Source organism: Pipistrellus hanaki (assembly GCF_964339955.1).
Source record: "Pipistrellus hanaki genome assembly, chromosome: 9".
Lineage (NCBI taxonomy): Eukaryota > Metazoa > Chordata > Mammalia > Chiroptera > Vespertilionidae > Pipistrellus > Pipistrellus hanaki.
In genome coordinates, this window is record NC_140511.1 from 79001408 (window position 1) to 79020464 (window position 19057).

Below are 19057 nucleotides of genomic sequence, written 5' to 3' on the forward strand. Positions count from 1 at the left end.
CGATCTCGCGGGACGTGAGCAGGCAGCGTGGGACTAGGCGGGCTGCGCGCGCAGAAGGCGAAAGTTGGGGGCGTTCAAGATGGCTGCGGCCCTGCTCCCGGCCGTGCTGCGGCGCTGGAGGGTCGGCGTCCAGGCGGGCTGCGCGCTCCGGCGGCTGGTGAGAGGGCTGACACGGAGAGGCGGGCAGAGGGCGGGGTGTTATATAATAACAGAGGCTCACTGTTAATCCTTTTAGCCCTGGAAATCGCATTCCTATCTGGGCATTAGTTTTCCAATCCGATCAGGGAGACCTTGTATCCCACCGGGGAGATACAAGATTGAGAAGGGAGGTGACAGGGCCTGGTGCGCGCTTCCGGGTGTGGGGGTTAGAACCTGATTGGAGGACAACCTCGGCGAGTCAGCACTGGGCGGGGCTACACACCGATTCTCGCTGCCTAGCTTTTTTGAAGGGGAAACTAACGGGTCCTCAGATGGACCCATCATTGGCGACACCACGGGGAAGTTAGAGCTCATGACATACGGGCCACTTCATCCTGCTTCCTTGTCCTCGTTGCCACCCCGGCGCCAATCAGGACTCCTTGGTATCTGTCGGGATAAGTGTCCAAAAAGGATCTTAAAGCTGCAGGATGGGAGGACAGAATTTGGAGTGTGACTTTAGGGTAGATTGTTGGATGTAAAAGGGTTAAAAATTGATGTGATAAAATACGCCGAATTATAAGAATTGAATGGCTTTCCACCTGACTGTTGCCGCCATCATGGACACGAGTTGTGTGCAGCCTATCAAGCTAGCCAGTGTTACCAAAGTGCTAGGCAGGACCGGTTCCCAGGGACAGTGCACGCAGGTCCGCGTGGAATCCCAGGACGACACGAGCCGCTCCGTTATCCGCAACGTGAAAGGCCCGGTGCGCGAGGGCGACGTGCTCGCTCTGTTGGAGTCGGAGCGAGAGGCTCGGAGGCTGCGCTGCATTTGTGCCTGGGCCCTGGCTGGCTGGGTGGCCCACATAGCCCATGGGGAAGATGCTCCACTGCCAATAAAGTGTTTATGTAAGAAAAAGAATTAAATGAAAACTATACCTGTAGAGTAAGTAGTTTTGATGCCTGGCCGTGTGCGTATCAGGCTGAGACCTTCCAGGTAAAGGAGGATCACGTGGGATGAGTGAAAGGGCCTAACCCAGGGTAGAATATTTAAAAGAAACTTTCGATACTGAATTCTGCCATATTGCTCAGATTTCCAGTTAATGGTCTTGTTATTTGAGTCCCAGGAGGCAGGAGAGGCAGGAGAGGTGGACCTTCAGAATGCTTGCAGTTCTTCTCCAGTCCCACCTGCACCCTGACAGACTGACTGGTGCTCTCCTGTCTCCAGCCATTCATTTATACCGTTCTCTCCACCTGTGATGTTTCCTTTCCCTACTCACTGAAGTTCTGTGCTGGGTGGGTGGTGGGTGGTGAGTCTGCTGATGGTTGCTTTTTTTTATTTTATTTTTTTTTGCCTCAGAGCCAGACCCAAGGGCCTCCCAATTATCCCAGCTTCGTGGAGTCTGTGGATGAATACCAGTTTGTGGAACGCCTGTTACCCCCCACCCGCGTTCCAGACCCCCCGAAGCATGAACATTATCCTACTCCAAGTGGCTGGCAGCCCCCCCGAGGTGAGCTAGATAATGGGGATGGCTTGAAGGCTACAGAGAAGTACCCCTCCTTGGTGGCTGGCCTGCCCCAGCTGACACTGAACTCAGGTTTCAGAACTTGTTTTGACATCTCACAGGCCTAGTACCTGTTTCATGTTCAAGGAAGGGCCCAGGAATGGAGGCCTGTTTCACAAGTAACCATCCATCCACGCTACTGGGATAAGGTCTTCCCATGCAGGAAGAGAAGCACAGAGAGAAGACCCAAGGGCTTGGACTCCTCTCCCCTCCCCCACCCCCACCCCCGTAGTCCATGTACCATAATTGAGAACTCAGCTTGGGAGCTGGGCAGTTCTGGGTCAGTTTCTCCCAACCTCAGTCTCAGTAAAATAGAGAAGTCTGCTTGGCACCACAAAGCATTAGTGCAGAGCCCGGCATGTGGGGGGCGTTCAGTACTCGCACATCTCCACGCCTTGGTGCCAGAGTTCATTTTAGTCTTCCTGTCCCAGAGGAGAAGAGCAAGGATTGGCCCCAAATATCCAGGGAGGCTTGGCCCTCACTTTATTTCTTCTTGAGCCCCTTCCTGAGGCACCTGCTTGGGCCTTGGGCTTCCAGTGTCCTGGCTCTAACCTTCGGGAAAGAGCGGGTCTCCCGACTGAAGTCTGGGGGTGGCTTTGCCGCAGACTCTGTGAGGAGAAAGGCCGTGGCTGAGTGGGATGAAGTCTGGGAAGACTGTGCTTATCCCCATCCCTCCCTGTCCCAGACCCTCCGCCCAACCTGCCTTACTTTGTGCGGCGCTCCCGGATGCACAACCTCCCCGTCTATACCGACATCACCCATGGCAACCGTCAGATGACTGTGATCCGGAAGGTGGAGGGAGACATCTGGGTAAGTGTGGGTGGCGGGGTCTGATGGGATGGGCGTCCCCTAGAGGTGGCGGGTCTCCTGACCGGGCCGGATTTGTCATCTTCCCCCAGGCCCTGCAGAAGGATGTGGAAGACCTTCTGAGCCCACTGCTGGGGAAGCCCCCGATCACCCAGGTCAATGAGGTGACAGGCACCCTGCGGATCAAGGGCTACTTTGACCAGCAGCTAAAAGCCTGGCTCTTAGAGAAGGGCTTCTGAGGCCTGGCCGAGCAGCCTACATGACAGCATCCCCACAGACCGGAGTCCAGGGGACCTCAGGAGGGAGGCGGTGCTGAAGCAACTAGGATTGGGGTATGGACTAGGGGGAGGGCTGAAGGGCTCTGGAGCAGACTGCTTGCCTACAGGGGGAAACAGGGCCGTCTGCACAGATGCCAGCACTGAGGCAGGGCTGTCTTAACATGGAGGCCCACCACAAACAGCTGAGGAAGTGGGGGCATTAGTTGCTGTCTCCCTGCCCCTGATTTTGGTCTATTCTTGCGTTTTCTTCATTGGAGCTTCTTGGGTCAGTTATTCAAATTCTGGAGGCTGTTGGCTGCCCCTCTGGTGTTTAGGGGAGGGAAGCACAGGACAGAACCACTGGGGACCTTCCTTCCTTGGTCCTTAGACTTACTGCTGCACACATTCCCAAGCTCTTCCTCCAGCCAGACCTGGCTTGTGGAGGCTACGGAGAACTCAGATGACGGACATGGGTCCTGGGAGCCTTCAGTTACATGTGCAGTGCTGGGCACGGGCACAGCGCCCTTGTCAGCCCGAGCTCATCTTTCCTTCCCAGGGAGAGGCCCAAGGCGCATTAAGCCTGATTGGGTTTCCAGCTGCAGTAATTAGTGCTTCGCTGCAGCTGATTTGCCCACAAGGGGGTGCTTGGGAGCTCCTAGCAGCCCAGCAGGTGGCATGCTTCCCAGCTTGATGACCTGGTGTCAAGGCTGGACCGGGGTTTGCAGGCATGAGGACGCTGGCCTTTTGCCCCTGCCATCGCCATCCAATGAACCTTCACACTTGTCCTGTAATGAGGGCAGAAAACCCACCCCCACCCCAGAATCAGACTAGCTAAGTCAGGGTTCAGTGCTTAGCTCCCTGTGGGCTAATGCAGGGCACTTCACCTTTTGGAGCTGTTTTATGTAATGTGGGTATATCTTCCTAACCGTTCAATAACAATGCGCCAAGGACAGTGCTGGTTTGTCTAAATAAACCCTCATCCCTGAAGATCCCGGGCTGCTCTCGTCTACAGCCTGAGCAAGAAAATGGAGCCCAGCTCACTGATGCTGACACCGGATCTACCAATTGTTAATGCAAGCTTTTATTTGGCTGTATATACAATTCAAGCTATTAAAATTTGTACAATATTTACAAATTAAATAATCATCTGAAACTCTCCAGCAACTCACTTAACACAAAACCAAGGGGAAAAGACGGACAGGCAGGCGTGGCTCCTGTTCCCTCCCTGCCCAGCCTTTTCTGAACCGGAAAGACCGGGAGCTGGCCCTCCTGCTCCCCTTCCCTGGGGTCAAGCATTCAAATCCAAAGACAGATTTTAAGCCCAAGAAAATACAAGGAAGTTCCTCCAATTCTTCAAACTTCAGGCAAGTTCTGTGAGTTGAGAAGTGGCTTTCCGTAGATTCTGGGGCTTCAGTGGTTCCGGAGCAGACACAAACCCTCAGCCTGGAGAGGCTGGGCAGTGGCCGCTGGGTCAGAGCAGGGACAGTTGCTTTAGACAAGCTACAGGGAGAGGGGCCTTGTGGGCAGTGTCCCTCAGTGCTGCCCTCCTGCTTCTCTGCCCCCAGGCACTCCTTTCCCTGAGTTGTGTGGTTGCCAGTAAGACATGGAAATGTCACAGGGCATAAGGGACACAGCCGCCACCACGAAGGGCCTCCAGGGAGTTTAGGGTAAAAAATGGACACCAGTACCAGTCTTGGTGGGCCAGGGAGCCAGTTCCTGGCCTGCCCCCAGACCGAGAGTCCACACTTAGGAACGGGAGCTAATACTGTTCGGCACTGCAGTGTGACTCCACACACGCAAGTGGGGCTCAGAGGGCTTCTCAAGGCTGTGCTGTTCTGCCTTCATGGCCCCTCGGAACGCAGGGCTGAAGGGTTGGAGAAGGCTGGAACTGACTCGATCCCCTTGGCTGCCCAAGGATGTAAGGGCTGGCGTCAACTGGGGCCTTAGGCCTCTTTCCACTTGGCCTGGGGGATGCCACCTCCTTTGTCTCAGATGGGGGGTTACTGCTCCCTGGTACAGAGAGGAGCTGGCACTTGGTGGCAGGACGTGTTCCAGCAAGGGCTGCCCGAGAGGGAGCAGGGCCGGGCCTGGAGCAGTGTCAATGGGCAACGGGGGACTCCAGCTTCTGCAGGCGGCGGCGGCGGAGCTCTGCTGCATCCGGCTCCCCATCCTCAGACAGCTCCTCGGTGCCCACGGACTCAGGAGCTGGGGACAGAGAGGTCAGGAGTGCAACTCAGAACCCCTCACCCTGCCCCCCGGAGGCTGACCACAGCTACCTGGAGGCTTTTCAGGTTCGGGGGCTGCTGGGGAAGCTCCTGGGGATGGGGTGGTGGCCTCGGAGCTGGGGATGCTGGTGGAGGAGGCAGCAGCAGCAACTGGGGGCGCAGTCTCCTCAGTGGGGTTGACTGACGTGGCAGGCCGGGGGGGCCTAGGAAGAAAAGGGACAAGAGGTAAGCCCAGCTTTGGCATCCTGGTATGACTGGGCAGATTCTCCTGTCCTTGGCAAGCCCTGCAAAATAGAGTGCAGCACTGCCCTAGCCGGTTTGGCTCAGTGGATAGTGTCTGCCCTCGGACTGAAGGGTTCTGGTCAAGGGCACATGCCTGGGTTGTGGGCTCAATACCCAGTGGGGGGTCATGCAGGAGGCAGCCGATCAATGGTTCTCTCTTCTCATTGCTATTGCTTTTTCTTTCTTTTAAAATATATTTTATTGATTTTTTTACAGAGAGGAATGGAGAGGGATAGAGTTAGAAACATCGATGAGAGAGAATCATCGATCAGCTGCCTCTTGCACACCCCCTATTGGGGATGTGCCCACAACTAAGGTACATGCCCTTGACCGGAATCGAACCCCGGACCTTTCAGTCCGCAGGCCGACGCTCTATCCACTGAGCCACACCGGTTTCGGCTCATTGCTGTTTCTATCTCTCCCTCTTCCTTCCTCTCTGAAATCAATAAAAATATATAAAATAAAAAGTACTGCCAAAACCGGTTTGGTTAACTCTAGAGCACTAAGTTAAGTATACAATTTTACCTACACGTTCCCAAAAATTCTAGTTTAGCACTTCTTAGTTGGGATTCAGGAATCTGTAGTTGAACAACTCTACCAGGTGATTCTCATCATGAGAGAAGTTTGGGAAACACTGATATAAGGTAACGGTGGCCACAAAGCACCTGAGTGAGGCCAGGTGCCTCCGAGTGACTATTTGCTGTCTCTGGTCAGAAACACTGATTCCCAGTCAGTGTCCCCGTGTGAGGAGGGTGCAGGGGACGAACTAAAACACTGAGAATTAGAAGGAATTTGACTTGCGGAAAAGAGAAAGTAACAAGATGCAAAGTCAGCTCTCTAATAATCCACACTTCTGCACTGAGATCCAGACAGGCCTGCGGGGAGGACACAAAGGCACCAGGTGGCCTGAATCAGGTATCTCGGGCCGGCACGAGAAAAAGGGCAAGCTCCATGCCTCTGCCGCCCACCCGGTTCCCGTGCGGACGTACCCCAAGGAGGCGAGGACGGTGAGGTACTGGTTGATCTGCAGCATGGCGGCATCGAGCAGCGTGTGGATGTTGCGCAGGCTCTGCAGCCGGGCCTCCAGGTGCTGCCGCTCGTGGCCTTCCAGAGCCCGCAGCTCCTCTGGGGTCAGCCCAGCAAAGCCGGCGGGGGGCACAGGCATTGGGGGGAAGGCTGCAGAGAGGTAGAGGCTCAGCCTGGGGGGCCTGGGCCTGGCACCCCTCACCCACCAGAACCACCCCAGGGTCCCTGTTTACCAAAGGGTGGTGGCAGCGGCATCCCCATCCAGGGAGGGGGGAAGGGGAAGCCCGGGGCGGGAGCGGCCTCGGAGGCGGGGGCAGAGCCAGGTGCCGGGGCAGAGGCAGCGGCAGCAGCTGTGGTTGTGGCTGCTCCACTGGGCCGAGAAAGCGCTAACGAGCAAGAACAGGAAGTCGGTGAGTGCTGAGGGGCCTCTGCTTCCACTACTCCCGCCCCCTGGTGGTCGCAGCACCGAAAAGGCTCACCTGCGCTGGTGGACGGAGGGGCCGCAGCCTCTCCTGAGCTGGGGGGCGGCGGGACAGGAGGAAAGGGGCCCATGGGGGGCCACAGCGGGAACATGCCTGGTGGGAAGGGCGGCAGGAGGCCCTGGGGGACTGCAGAGAGGACAGGAGGCAATGAGAAACAGTCCCAACCACAGGCAAGGGGCTGCTTGTTGGAGCTATGCCCTCTGCTCCCACAGGTCCTCTGAGCTCAGCACTGACTACACGTGACAACAGCCATCTCTGTCTCCTCCCATGCCCTCCCCTCCACACCAGACTGAGCTAGTGGGCAGGGATTCTGACTTCCCACACCCAGCCCAAGGCGAGCACTAGACAGTGTCAGATGGCCAAATGAGGGGTCACTCACAGTTGGGGGGCTGGGGCAGGAGTGGTGGGGGGTGGGGGGCAGGTGGTGGTCCCTGATCCGCAGGTTCAGGAGGTGGTGGTGACTGGGTTGGCAGCGATGCACGGAGGACATCCATACGGCAAGTAGGGCAGGTCTGCTGCCGCTGGAACCAGGAGCGCAGGCAGCTGGCGGTCAAGACCAGGCGATGATGAGCAGGTCCCTAGGGACCTGCCCCCCAGAGCCTGTCCCCTGAGGCGCAGACTCCCCAGGGCCCCTCCCACCTGGTATGGAAAATGTGGTTGCAGGGCAGTTTCTTGGCACCAGTCATCATCTCTTCTCGACAGATGATGCACACGTTGTCCATTGCCTGGAGTTCCTCTGGGGTGGCATCTGGGTACCTGGTTACAACAGGCCAAGGACATGTCAAGACCAGAGCTGGAGCACCAGAGCTGGGGCAGAGCTCAGGAGGGCGCCTAGGCCAGCCCACGTACAGTGTGTTCATGTTGCGGATAGCTCGGCGAGACATGATGGCGTCTGTCACAGCTTTCTTGAATTGCCTGAAAGGAGAGTTTCAGTGGAAGTTGGGAGAGGAAGGGGAGGGATCAAACAGGGATGAGGGGTGTGGCAGGGCCCGGCTCAGCTGGGCTCACCTCATGGCCAGGTACATAGGCCGGATGGCAAACAGAGGGAAGGTATGCACCTTGATCATGATAGTCATGAAAGCCAGATAGAGCAGAACCTTGATGAAGCCTGCAGGGAAAGGGTACAGAGAGCAGCAGGTCACAGGCCTGGGAGGCAGAGCTGGGGATACCAGTCCAGGTCAGGGGGGCCCAGTCCTGTCACCTGTAAACAACTCTGTGTAGAGCATGTACACGGCCTTATTGTCCCAGGGGTTTTCGCTCTGAAGGTCCACGGAGTGCAGCACGTACTTGATGAAGATGGTGAGCACCATGGTCATCAGGATGGCGTACTGGAGGGAGGAGAGGAGGCATAAGCAGGCAGCCCCTGCTTGCTCCAGCCACACTGCCCCCCCAGGCCTCCGCACAGCAGGCACAGTAGTACGAGCACAGGCTTGGACACAGCCAGCGTCTTCCTGGCCCCTCCACTCACTAGCTGGTCTGACTTTTGGCAACCCATAGACCTCTCTGAACTACAGTTTGCTTGTCTGCAAAACGACAGAATTAGCTGTTCCTTTGTAACAATGCTACTTTGCTAATTAAAAGAGATGCAGGTCAAGTGCTCAGCTCAGGGCCTGGCACGCAAGCAGCATTCAACAAAGTGAGCTGTTGTCAATGAACACATTCTTCCTCTGCCAGGACGCACCTCCCCAGCTGCCCATCAAGCTAACTCCCTTTGTCCACCAGCAGCCAGCTCCTCTGGCATCAACTTCAGGAAGCCCTCCCCGAGCACCAGGTCAGGGTCCTCCTCCACACGCGCCTCTTCCTGTGCCTCCGCGCTCCTGGGAGCCGGCACGGACTGAAGGCCGCTCCGGTGGCCCGCAGGGGGCTGGCCACGGAGCAGGTGCTCAGAGGTTGGTTGGGTTGTTCCAGGCACATGCAGCGCCACCTCAGGCTTGTCCTCCCGACTTCCCGAGCCAGTTTACCTCGAAGCCAAACACCAGCTGCACAGAGGCCCCTCGGGTCAGGATGCTGTGATAGGCATGGCTGACGAAGAGGAAGTCCAGGATGCCCAGGAGGAACATAAGGGCTGTGGGGACCCCCGCGTGGGGGGTTGGAGGGGTCAGCCCAGGGCCTGGCAGCCATCTCACGCTCTAAGACAGCTCCCACCCTCAAGCCCATACCGGATGGTCCCAGCCTCCAGTCAGGTGGGCGCATATCACTGCACCTGCCCCCCGGGGCTCCAGTCTGCCTAGCGGGGCACTGGGGCAGCCCAAGCTCCAGGTGAGGAGGCAAAGAGCTAAGGGGCCAGGCAGCTGAGAGGCTCTGGAGTGGAACAGGGCAGAGACGATGCAAATTAATTTCCTAAATTATCTTTCCTGTACAGCTGGGCAGCCTGCGCTCGAGAGTACAGGTCCTGGCGCCTCTCCCCCGCCTCTCCCCCGCGTGGGTCTCACTCACAGACGATGCGGCAGTGAAAGAGCCAGGAGATGTTGGGGCTGCGTTCCATCTGAGGCAGAGCAGAGAGGGGTCCTGTCAGGAAGGCTGGGACTCACCCCATACCCCCAGCCCAGCCCCCCTCAGTCCACAAGCCTGCCCACTGACCACCCTCTGGCTTCTGTCTGCTCCAGTAACCCGATCACTCACATAATCCACACGGTCCTCCGCCAGCCAGTGGAAACACTTGAGGAAGAGGAGGAGAGTGAAGAGCGCGACAAAGCGGGGGCTGAAGTCATCCCGAAAGACAGTGAAGGCCAGACAAGTCTCAGTGACCGCGTACCAGGAACGTTCCAGAAGGTGCTGGGGGGTGGGCAGGACGTGATGTGGAACTCAGACATTCTCTTGCCCAGCTCCCTGGCCCTCACCTTTGGGGCCACAACCATCTTACCTCCATCTCTGCTGCCCTCAGCTGTCCAAAGAACACCTTGCCCATCACCTTGCCCAGAAGGAAGACAAGAACGAAGGCCTGGATGTACAGGACCTAGGAGGAGAGCGAGGCGATGGTTTGAGGTCACTTCTGGCTTTGCTCTGCCTGCCGCTCGTCATTCAGGACCCCCTCCACCCCACCTCCCCATCACAATTTATTCAAAGTCAAGCAGCTGCTGGCTGCTTCACTTCTCTTACCTCTAGCCCCGCCTCTGTCTCAAGCAACCTCCTCCTTCCCTCCCTCCCGGAGTGAGCCCTCCACTCACTGCCATGCTGGGGCTGGACTTGGTCAGGTACACCACCGTGGGGTAGAACTGGTGCTTGAGGTAGTAGGCATGAGCCACCACTGCTCCGGTCAGCGCCAGGCTGGCCGCCATCATCACTGCGGTGCGGAACATCGCCCTGGCCGGACACCTGCGTGCGGGAGGAGGATAACCTGTGGGATGCCCATATGGTGAAAATAGAAACTCATCCCGCCTCACAACCATCACAATCAAGAAGAGCATATATTCCCCAACTTTACAAACAGCAAACTGAGACTCGGAGTGGTTAACTGATCCCACGGACGCCGGCCCGGGAGTCTGGGTCAGTCCTGTGTCAAACGCAGGGCTCTTTCCGCCGGCCAGGCCGCCGCCCCGAGGGAGGAAGGGGGACAGGCACCGAGGCTGGAGGGGGCAGGCGGCATGGATCTCCCGCCGCGGAGCGTGCGGCCGGGCCGGCAGGAGCCCAGGCGCCGGGGGCGCGGCGGGGCCGGTGACAGCTGGACCGGGGCGGGCAGCTCGGCCTCGCGCCCCGCGGGAGCGGGCGGGCCCGTCCGTCTGGAACCCCGGTGCCCCCCAAGCCTCGGGGCAGTGTCCACTCGGGGCCCCCGAGAAACGGCCGGCCGACAGGATGCAGCGGCGACACCGCGGGGGCCCGGGTCGCCCCGCGATCGCGCACCTGTGAGCGCCCGAAGCTGCGGGCGTCGCCGGCCGCCCGGCCTCGGGGAGAGCGGCCGCGCGGCGCCGCGGTCCGTCCGCCGCCGGTGACAGACCGACAGCGGGCGGCGGGGCGCCCGGCCCGGAGGCCCCGGGAAAGGCCCGGCCCCGGCGCCAACCACACCCCGCCCGGCCCGGCCGGCGCACTCACCAGAGCCCCGCCGCCAGCCCGCTCAAACCCCGCGACTGCGGAGGCGCCCCGGTAACAACACTCCTCCACCCCCTGCGAGCCGGAACTCCGCGGGCGGGACACCTCACTTCCGGCAGCGCGGGCGCGGCGTGGGCCGTACCAAGTGCCCCTCCGGCCGCGCCGCGCCGCGCCTCCCTCGGGGCCGGAGCCGGCGTCCCACCGCCATGTCCGCGGGGGTCCGTGCCCGTGGGCGGAGCAGGAGATGCCACGGCGGCCGGCGCGGAAGGGGGCAGCCCCGGGGTGGGGCGGGGGGAGCCCCCCATTATCAGCCGCAGATGGTACGGTCCCCCCGGGGTGGCCGCTGCCTAGCGGGGACCCGGCGCTCCGAGCGGCGGGGAGGCGGGGCGTCCTGGGGGCCGGGCCCCGGGAGCGCGGAGTCGGCGCGGGACAGACAGGCCTGGGACGGAAAGTGTTTTGAAGCGGATTCCAGGGGGAGTCACAGTAGTTTGACAAGGAAGATGCCTCCGGATTCAGAAAAGGAAAAACTCGCCTCCTCCGAGATCACCCCAAATTGTGTGGGAGTAAGTTGCCTCCCCGTGGCTGCCGCGGATTGGTCGGGATGTAGCTACGCGGACCAATAAAAAAAAGGGGAAATGTGCTGGCCAATAGGGAGAGAGAAGCAGGTGAGCGGTTGCTAGGGGCGGAAGGCAGCGTTGCCTAGGTCCGGGTCGGACCCCAGCGGGCGGAGCGTGGGGACGGCGCCGTCAGGGCGGGGGGGGGTGTGTGTGTGTGTGTGTTTGTGTGTGTGTGTGTGTGTGTGTGTGTGTGTGTGTGTGTGTGTGTGTGTGTGTGTGTGTGTGTGTGTGTGTGTGTGTGTGTGTGTGTGTGTGTGTGTGTGTGTGTGTGTGTGTGTGTGTGGCGGGGGGCGAGTGTCTGCCTTGGGGGGACGTTGGCTGCACTCTGTGGGAGAGGGCAGTCAGGCGGCCACGGACTGAGGAGAAGGCAGTCCTTGAATCCGGGGGGACCGTCCCGTGGGAAGGCTTGACCTCAATGCTGCGTTCCCGCGCCTGCAGCTTGACTGTCCTGGTGTTCCGTTTCGGGGCCCGATTTTCAGTTTGTGCCAACCCAGTCTCTGCACTGGCAGAATGAAGCTAACGCACCCACGTTGTGCCTTGCCATTTTGTCAGCTCACTTACCCATCATTAAAGTTTGTGAGCTAGGTGGTGCTATCTTCATCTTATACGTGAGACAAGTGAGGTCCAGAGATTTAAGGAGACCTGTCCTGGGGTTGGCATGGAGTCCCGTCCTGTTCCCTCAGCCACCTTCACCACCACCTGTTGACCTGGATTGAAGTTCTGCTACAAGCTACAGCATTGACCTAGTCAGTTTTGCTTGTCAACTGTCCCTTAGTTGATTCCCCATGAAGCCATTTATGACTTTCTAGCGACTACTAAAGACCTAAATTTAAGACTTAAAAATCGACAAGGTGATCCTAAAATTCACGTTGACTGCTCGCTTCAACAGCACATCTACTAAAATTGGAAGGATACAGAGAAGATTATCGTGGTTCCTATGCAAAGATGACATGCAAATTAGAGATCCATAAAATTCTTATTGAAGCACACAAGATACAGAATAGAAAAAACAGTTTTGGAATAAAGTTGTTGTATTCATATATTCGTATTTTTTTATTTGAAAACTTACTACAGATACTAATTAACATAGGCAAATCAATGGAATAAAATTAAGAGCCCAGAAATAAATATGCATTTATGGTCAATTGACTTTCTTTCTCCTTCCTTTCTTCCTTTCTTCCTCCCTTCCTCCCTTCCTTCCTTCCTTCCTTCCTTTTTTCCTTCCTTTTTCCTCACCCAAGAATGTTTTTTCATTGACTTTTAGAGAGAGGAAGAGACAGAGAATATTGATGTGAGAGAAACACATCCACTGGTTGCCTCCTGCAAAAACCCCGACCAGGGCCCAAGCCAGGGAGGAGCCTGCAGCTGAGATATATGCCCTTGACCAGAATCAAACCTGGGATCCTTTGGTCCACAGGCCAGAGCTCTATCCACTGAACCAAACCAGCCAGGGTGGTCAATTGATTTTCAACAAGGTTGCTACAACAATGCAATGGAGGAAAGAATAATCTTGTCCACAAATGCTTCTGGGTCATCTACCTTACACCACACACGAAAATTAACTCAAAATGGATCAGAGACCTACATGTAAGACCTAACGTTATGAAAGTATTAGAAGAAAACGTAAGCATAAACTTCATGAGCTTGGGCTAGATAATGGTTTCTTTCATATGACAGCAAAAGCACAACAAAAGGAAAACTAGATACAATGGATTTTATCAAAATTTTAAAATGTTGTACTTCAAAAGGACACCATTCAGAAAGTGAAAGGACAACCCACAGAATGGGAGAAAATATTTGCAAATAATATATTTGGCAAGGGAGTTGTATCTATAACATTTAAGGAACTCATAACTCTCATAAAAAGACAAGTAACCTATTTTATGGGCAAAGGATTTGAATAGAAACTTATTCAAAGGAGATAGAAAAATGGCCAACAGGCACAACGTGGTTATGCAAATCAAAACCACAATGAGAGACCACTTCACACACACTAGGATATTATAACTAAACACAATAACAAGTTTTAGGAAGAATGTGAAGAAATTGGTACACTCACAGAAACCGGTGTGGCTCAGTGGATAGAGCATCAGCCTGCGGACTGAAAGGTCCCAGGTTCAATTCTGGTCAGGGACATGTGTCTTGGTTGTGGGCACACCCCCAGTGGGGGTTGTGCAGGAGGTGCTGATCGATGTTTCTCTCTCATCGATGTTTCTAGCTCTCTATCCCTCTCCCTTTCTCTCTGTAAAAAATCAATAAAATATATTTTAAAAAAATAAAAATAAAAAATATATTTTTTTAAAAATTGGTATACTCATACATTTCTGGTAAAATAGTACAGATGCTTTGGAAAATAGTTTGGCAGTTTCTCAAGAAGTTAAACAGACAGTTACCACATGACCCAGATATTCCTCTCCTAGATGCATATCTAAGAGATTTGAAAACATCTGTTCGTACAAACACTTGTACATGAATGTTCATATCAGCCAAGCAAGCTTTCAGGTGCCTGCAGCCCTGGCCAACATCCTGACTGCATGCGACCTCATGAATGACTGTGAGTCTCTCCCAGATAAGTTGCTCTTGAATTCCTGACCCACAGAACAGCGAGATAACGATTTTGTGTGTGTGTTTTTTTAACGTAAAGCACAAAGTTCTGAAGTAATTTTCACACCATACACAACTAATACATCTCTGTGACAGAGGAGAACACCTGGAGGCCCAGCCCCCACCTGCTCATTGGAGAGCCCAGGCTCTTTCCATCTTGTGGCTCCACCATTTCCCACAGGCCCTTGGAGTTCCGGGAGATCCGACTTGGCTGGAAGTCAGGGACATGAAAAGTGAGGTAGATCATACGCGGAAGGTTTTCAAAGGCTACACCTGGCAATGAAGAATAAAAAAAGAAAGCCCTAACCGGTTTGGCTCAGTGGATAGAGCGTCAGCCTGTAGACTGAAGTGTCCCAGGTTCAATTCCGGTCAAGAGCATGTACCTTGGTTGCAGGCACATCCTCAGTAGGGAGCGTGCAGGAGGCAGCTGTTTTATGTTTCTCTCTCATCGATGTTTCTAACTCTCTATCTCTCTCCCTTTCTCTACGTAAAAAATCAATAAAATATATATTTAAAAAAATAATAAAAGTGGAATGATGGCCGAAACCAGTTTGGCTCAGTGGTAGAGCGTCAGTCTGCGGACTGAAAGGTCCCAGGTTCGATTCCGGTCAAGGGCATGTACATTGGTTGTGGGCACATCCCTGGTGGGGGGTGTGCAAGAGGCAGCTGGTCGATGTTTCTCTCTCACCGACGTTTCTAGCTCTCTATCTCTCTCCCTTCCTTCTCTCTGTAAAATATCAATAAAATATATTTTTAAAAAAAGTGGGATGATGAAGTGACATTTTAGATGACACTATAAGATGATGAGAGGGTGGGGTGGGTGGACTTGAGACAGGAATAGGCTTAGTCAGCGGGAAGACCCTCTGGCCTGAATGGAAAGTCCAGGTGTCTATTAGGAAGCGAAGAGGATCCCTGGGGACTGGAGCTTGGTGAGAGAGGCTGGGAATGGCAGAAATGAGCCTGAAGAGACGGGTGAGCCAGAGCCACTGGCCATGAAAACCGCCTCTTCATGACTTTGGGGTTACACTGGGGTCAGTGGAAAGATACCGCCGAGGGCTGAGCAGGAGACGCCTGAGCACATCTGCACTGGAGGTGCTATCCTTGGCCTCGGTCGCGTGGGGACTGAAGAGGGAGGGAGTGCCGGTTGGAGCAGGAGGAACGGTCAGGAAGCTGATGCAGCTGCTCACGCAGGGATAAAGACAGCCTGTGCTGGGCTGGACAGGGTGGGTGACAGAGGTGCCGAAGGTGTGGAGGGCCAGAATTCAGTGTCCGATTAGCGTGGGGAGAGGGGAAGGGAGAAGCAGTGGCCCTGTGTGGAGGAAGATAAAATCTACATATATAAAAGGCCAAGTGACCAGCCAACTGGCCAACTGACTGACCAGCCTGTAAGTTGACGCGCACTGACCACCAGGGGGCAGACTCTCAACATAGGAGCTGCCGAGAGACGGCAACTTTGCAGAGCGCCCTCTCCACTCCAGGAGGGACTCTCTATCCCTCTCCCTTCCTCTCTGTAAAAAAAAAATCAATAAAATGTATTTTGAGCCGGGACCGGTTTAGCTCAATGGATAGAGCGTCGGCTTGGGGACTGAAGGGACCCGGTTTCGATTCCGGTCAAGGGCATGTACCTTGGTTGCAGGCATATCCCCAGTAGGGGGTGTGCAAGAGGCAACTGATCGATGACTCTCTCTCATCGATGTTTCTAACTCTCTATCTCTCTCCCTTCCTCTCTGTACAAAATCAATAAAATATATTTAAAAAAAAAAATGTATTTTGAAAAATACATATTTGAAAAAGAAATTATTCTGTAAGATGGAGAATCCCAGAGATAGCAGGTTTGGAAGCAGCACGTTGAGTTCACTTTTTAAAATTATGACCTATGTGATATGTACAAAGTCATTGATGTCAATTATACATAAATAGTGGCATGAGTAATTAAATAAGCCCCCTCCGTTTGATAAACAGAATATTAACAATATCACAAAGTTTTCCTATCTTCTCTCCATCACATCTCTCTGTCTCCCACCCCAAGATACCACACCCTAATTTTATATTTCTCAATTCATTACCTTACTTTCCTTTCTCTCATAAACTCGGTGGTTATTTGATTATAACTATGCTTATAAAAATGTGCCAGTTCAGAATGGAGAAGATTTTATATTTCCGTGCAAAACGGCACTGCGGAGAGAGCTGCCAACAGCTAGATCCCATTTCAACAGCTGGCTCAATCCTCTGCCCAGCCACGGCCGCTCCTCCTGCCCTGAGCCACCTGCCCCCACTGCTATGACGTGCCCTTTGGCTCCGTCTGTCCCGCTGGGCGGGCGACATGCACTCTGGATTCCCTGGGATGGTACAGCTTTTCTCCTCTAACGTGTTAAAGGGGTGCATTGCATTAATTACATTTCTCATCTCTAACCTCACACTTTTAGAACAAACCCCACGTGGGCAGTGTGTTACTTATTTTATACATTACTAGGTTCAGTTTTGCGATAATCTGTTTAGGTATTTATATCTATGTTTATGTGCCTGCAGTATTTCTCTCTCACTCAGTCCTTATTTTTAAAAACATATATTTTTATTGATTTCAGAGAGGAAGGAGAGAGAGAGAGAGAGAAACATCAATGATGAGAGAGAATTATCGATTGACCACCTCCCACATGCCCCTCACTGGGGATCGGGCCCACAATCCGGGCCTGTGCCCCTCAGTGGAGTTGAACCTGGGACCCTTCAGTCCAAAGGATGATGCTCTATCCATCGAGCCAAACCAGCTAGGGCTTTCCTTCCTGTTATTGTTAATTTGTGCCTTCTTTTTAAAAATATATATATTTTATTGATTTTTTTAAACTTCTTTTTTTAAAAATATATTTTATTGATTTTTTACAGAGAAGAAGGGAGAAGGATAGAGAGTTAGAAACATCCATCAGCTGCCTCCTGCACACCCCCCACTAGGGATGTGCCCGCAACCAAGGTGTATACCCTTGACCAGAATCGAACCTGGGACCCTTCAGTCCACAGGCCGACGCTCTACCCACACCGGTTTGGGCCAAAACATTTCTTTTTTTTTTTTTTTCTTTTTTAAATATATTTTATTGATTTTGTACAGAGAGAAAAGGAGAGAGATAGTTAGAAACATCGATGAGAGAGAGTCATCGATCAACTGCCTCTTGCACACCCCCTACAGGGGATGTGCCCGCAACCAAGGTACATGCCCTTGACCGGAATCGAACCCAGGACCTTTTAGTCCCCAAGCCGACGCTCTATCCATTGAGCCAAACCGGTTTTGGCCAAAACATTTCTTAATGCTAACATCTTACACAACCATAAGACAGTTGTAAAATCAGGAAATTAGCATTGCTCTAATACTGTTAGCTCATCTGCAGACCTTGTTTTGACTGTGCCAATGGTCCCTCTACATTTATTTCCTGGTCCGGGATCCGATGTAAGAATTCCAAACTGCATGTGACTGCTGTATTAGTCATTCACTGTTGTGTCACAAATACCCTAAAACTTGGAAGCTTAACACAACAAACATTTATTATTTCGTCGTTTCTGTGGGTCAGGAATCGGCGCTGCTTCGCTGGGCAGACCTTGCTCAGGGTCTCTGGTGAGGTCGCAGTCATGACGTCAGCTAGGCCTGGGGTCATCTGACCCCTTAGACTGGGGAATCTGCTTGCATGGCGACATAACGGCAGGGGCCTCCGTCCCTCCCCAGAGGGCCTCCCCAGTTGGTTAGAATGTCATCCAAATACCGAGGTTTCAGGTTCGATCCCTGGTCAGGGCGCACAGGAGAATGAACCAATGAGCGCATAATGAGTGGAACAGCAAGTCGATGTCTCTTTCTCTCTCCCTCATTCCCTCTCTTCCTTTCCTTCCTCTCTTTCTCTAAAATAAATAAATAAAAATTACAAAGAAATTCTTTTAAAAAAGACAAGAAAAGAAAACAGAAGGCAGCAGGAGGGGCTGGGGGAGTCAGTGCTTCAGGGGCAGGAAATCCAGTTTTGCAAGAGGCAGAGTTCTGGAGATGAAGGGTGGCTGTTGATTTCACAACAATAGGAACGTTCTTAAAACCAATAAACTTAAACACCACTAAGGCAGTAACTTTTATTATGTATATTTTACTGCTCACACACACACACACACACACACACACACAGTCACCTGTCAAGTGTGGAAAGTAATGTAGGAGCTGATTGTAGGCAGGACTGTGGACAATGAAGGAGCCAGTGAAGACGTGAAGCCCAAAGGGCCTAATGCTGGTGCCCGAGGGGGTGGAGTGGGCTAGGGGAGGGGTGGGCAGGGCAGCGGTAGTTTAGAGATTTTGTTTTTTAATCCTCACTGAGATATTTTTTCAGTTGATTTCCAGAGAGAATGGGAGGGGAAGAGGGGAGAGAGAGAGAGAGAGAGAGAGAGAGAGGGAGGGAAACATCGATTGGCTGCCTCCCACACTTGGCCCTATCAGGGCTGAGGAACCTGCACCCTTGACCGAACTCGAACCCACGACCCTTCAATCCGGGGGCAGAAGCTCTAACCAACCATGGAGCAACAGGCCAGGGTGGCTTAGTGGTTTGGGGTAAAGGCTTCCTCACTCTGCGCCATCGGTCAGTCTCTCCCGCCCGCCCTCCAAGGAGCGTGGGAAGGGGACGTAGCCTCTTGGGAGTCTCATGCCAGGATCACCTCCTCTCTGGCTCCCAGGGTTCGGGATTCCCGGATCTGAAGAAAACACAGGCGACCCTGCCCCCTGCCCCTGCCCCAGCGAGGCACCGTCGGGAATTTTAACTCCCAGGCCAGCCATGCCTCACCCTGCACCTGGCTCTTACTCCCCTCTCTTCGCAGGTGAGGAGGCTCTGAGCACGGGAACCTCGGGCAGCTGGGGAGGCTGGCGGGGGCTGGTTAACTCCCGGTGGAGGGAGGGAGGGAGGCAGGCAGGTAGGTGGGGGGCTGGCCCGGCCCGCTCCCAGGAAGGGGCGGGCTGCAGCGAGCCGCGGGCGGGCAGCCTGGGGCTTTATAAACGCAGTGGCTGGGGCTGCTGGCTAC

At 54.3% G+C, this 19057-nt stretch overlaps 3 protein-coding genes across 3 annotated transcripts; 2 read left to right on the plus strand and 1 right to left on the minus strand.

The window, feature by feature from the left end:
- The first annotated feature begins 18 nt into the window (after positions 1-18).
- On the plus strand, positions 19-3907 carry MRPL49 (mitochondrial ribosomal protein L49). Its single transcript, XM_084895968.1, has 4 exons — positions 19-157; positions 1496-1646; positions 2386-2510; positions 2600-3907. Exons 1-4 carry the CDS (start codon positions 80-82, stop codon positions 2744-2746), a joined length of 501 nt encoding a protein of 166 aa, XP_084752094.1. The 5' UTR covers positions 19-79; the 3' UTR covers positions 2747-3907.
- Positions 509-1467, plus strand: LOC311628611 (small ribosomal subunit protein eS28-like). Its single transcript, XM_084895981.1, has one exon. The coding sequence runs from the start codon at positions 726-728 to the stop codon at positions 1059-1061; it is 336 nt and encodes a 111-aa protein (XP_084752107.1). The 5' UTR covers positions 509-725; the 3' UTR covers positions 1062-1467.
- On the minus strand, positions 3824-10079 carry SYVN1 (synoviolin 1). The gene is made up of 15 exons (XM_084895852.1): positions 9947-10079; positions 9643-9735; positions 9402-9554; positions 9216-9264; positions 8741-8844; positions 7981-8107; positions 7788-7887; positions 7629-7694; positions 7419-7535; positions 7159-7322; positions 6777-6905; positions 6531-6683; positions 6261-6447; positions 5041-5192; positions 3824-4969 (listed from the first exon to the last, which is right to left on the minus strand). The coding sequence occupies exons 1-15, from the start codon at positions 10076-10078 to the stop codon at positions 4863-4865; spliced, it is 1833 nt and encodes a 610-aa protein (XP_084751978.1). The 5' UTR covers position 10079; the 3' UTR covers positions 3824-4862.
- Between the last annotated feature and the right edge of the window lie 8978 nt (positions 10080-19057).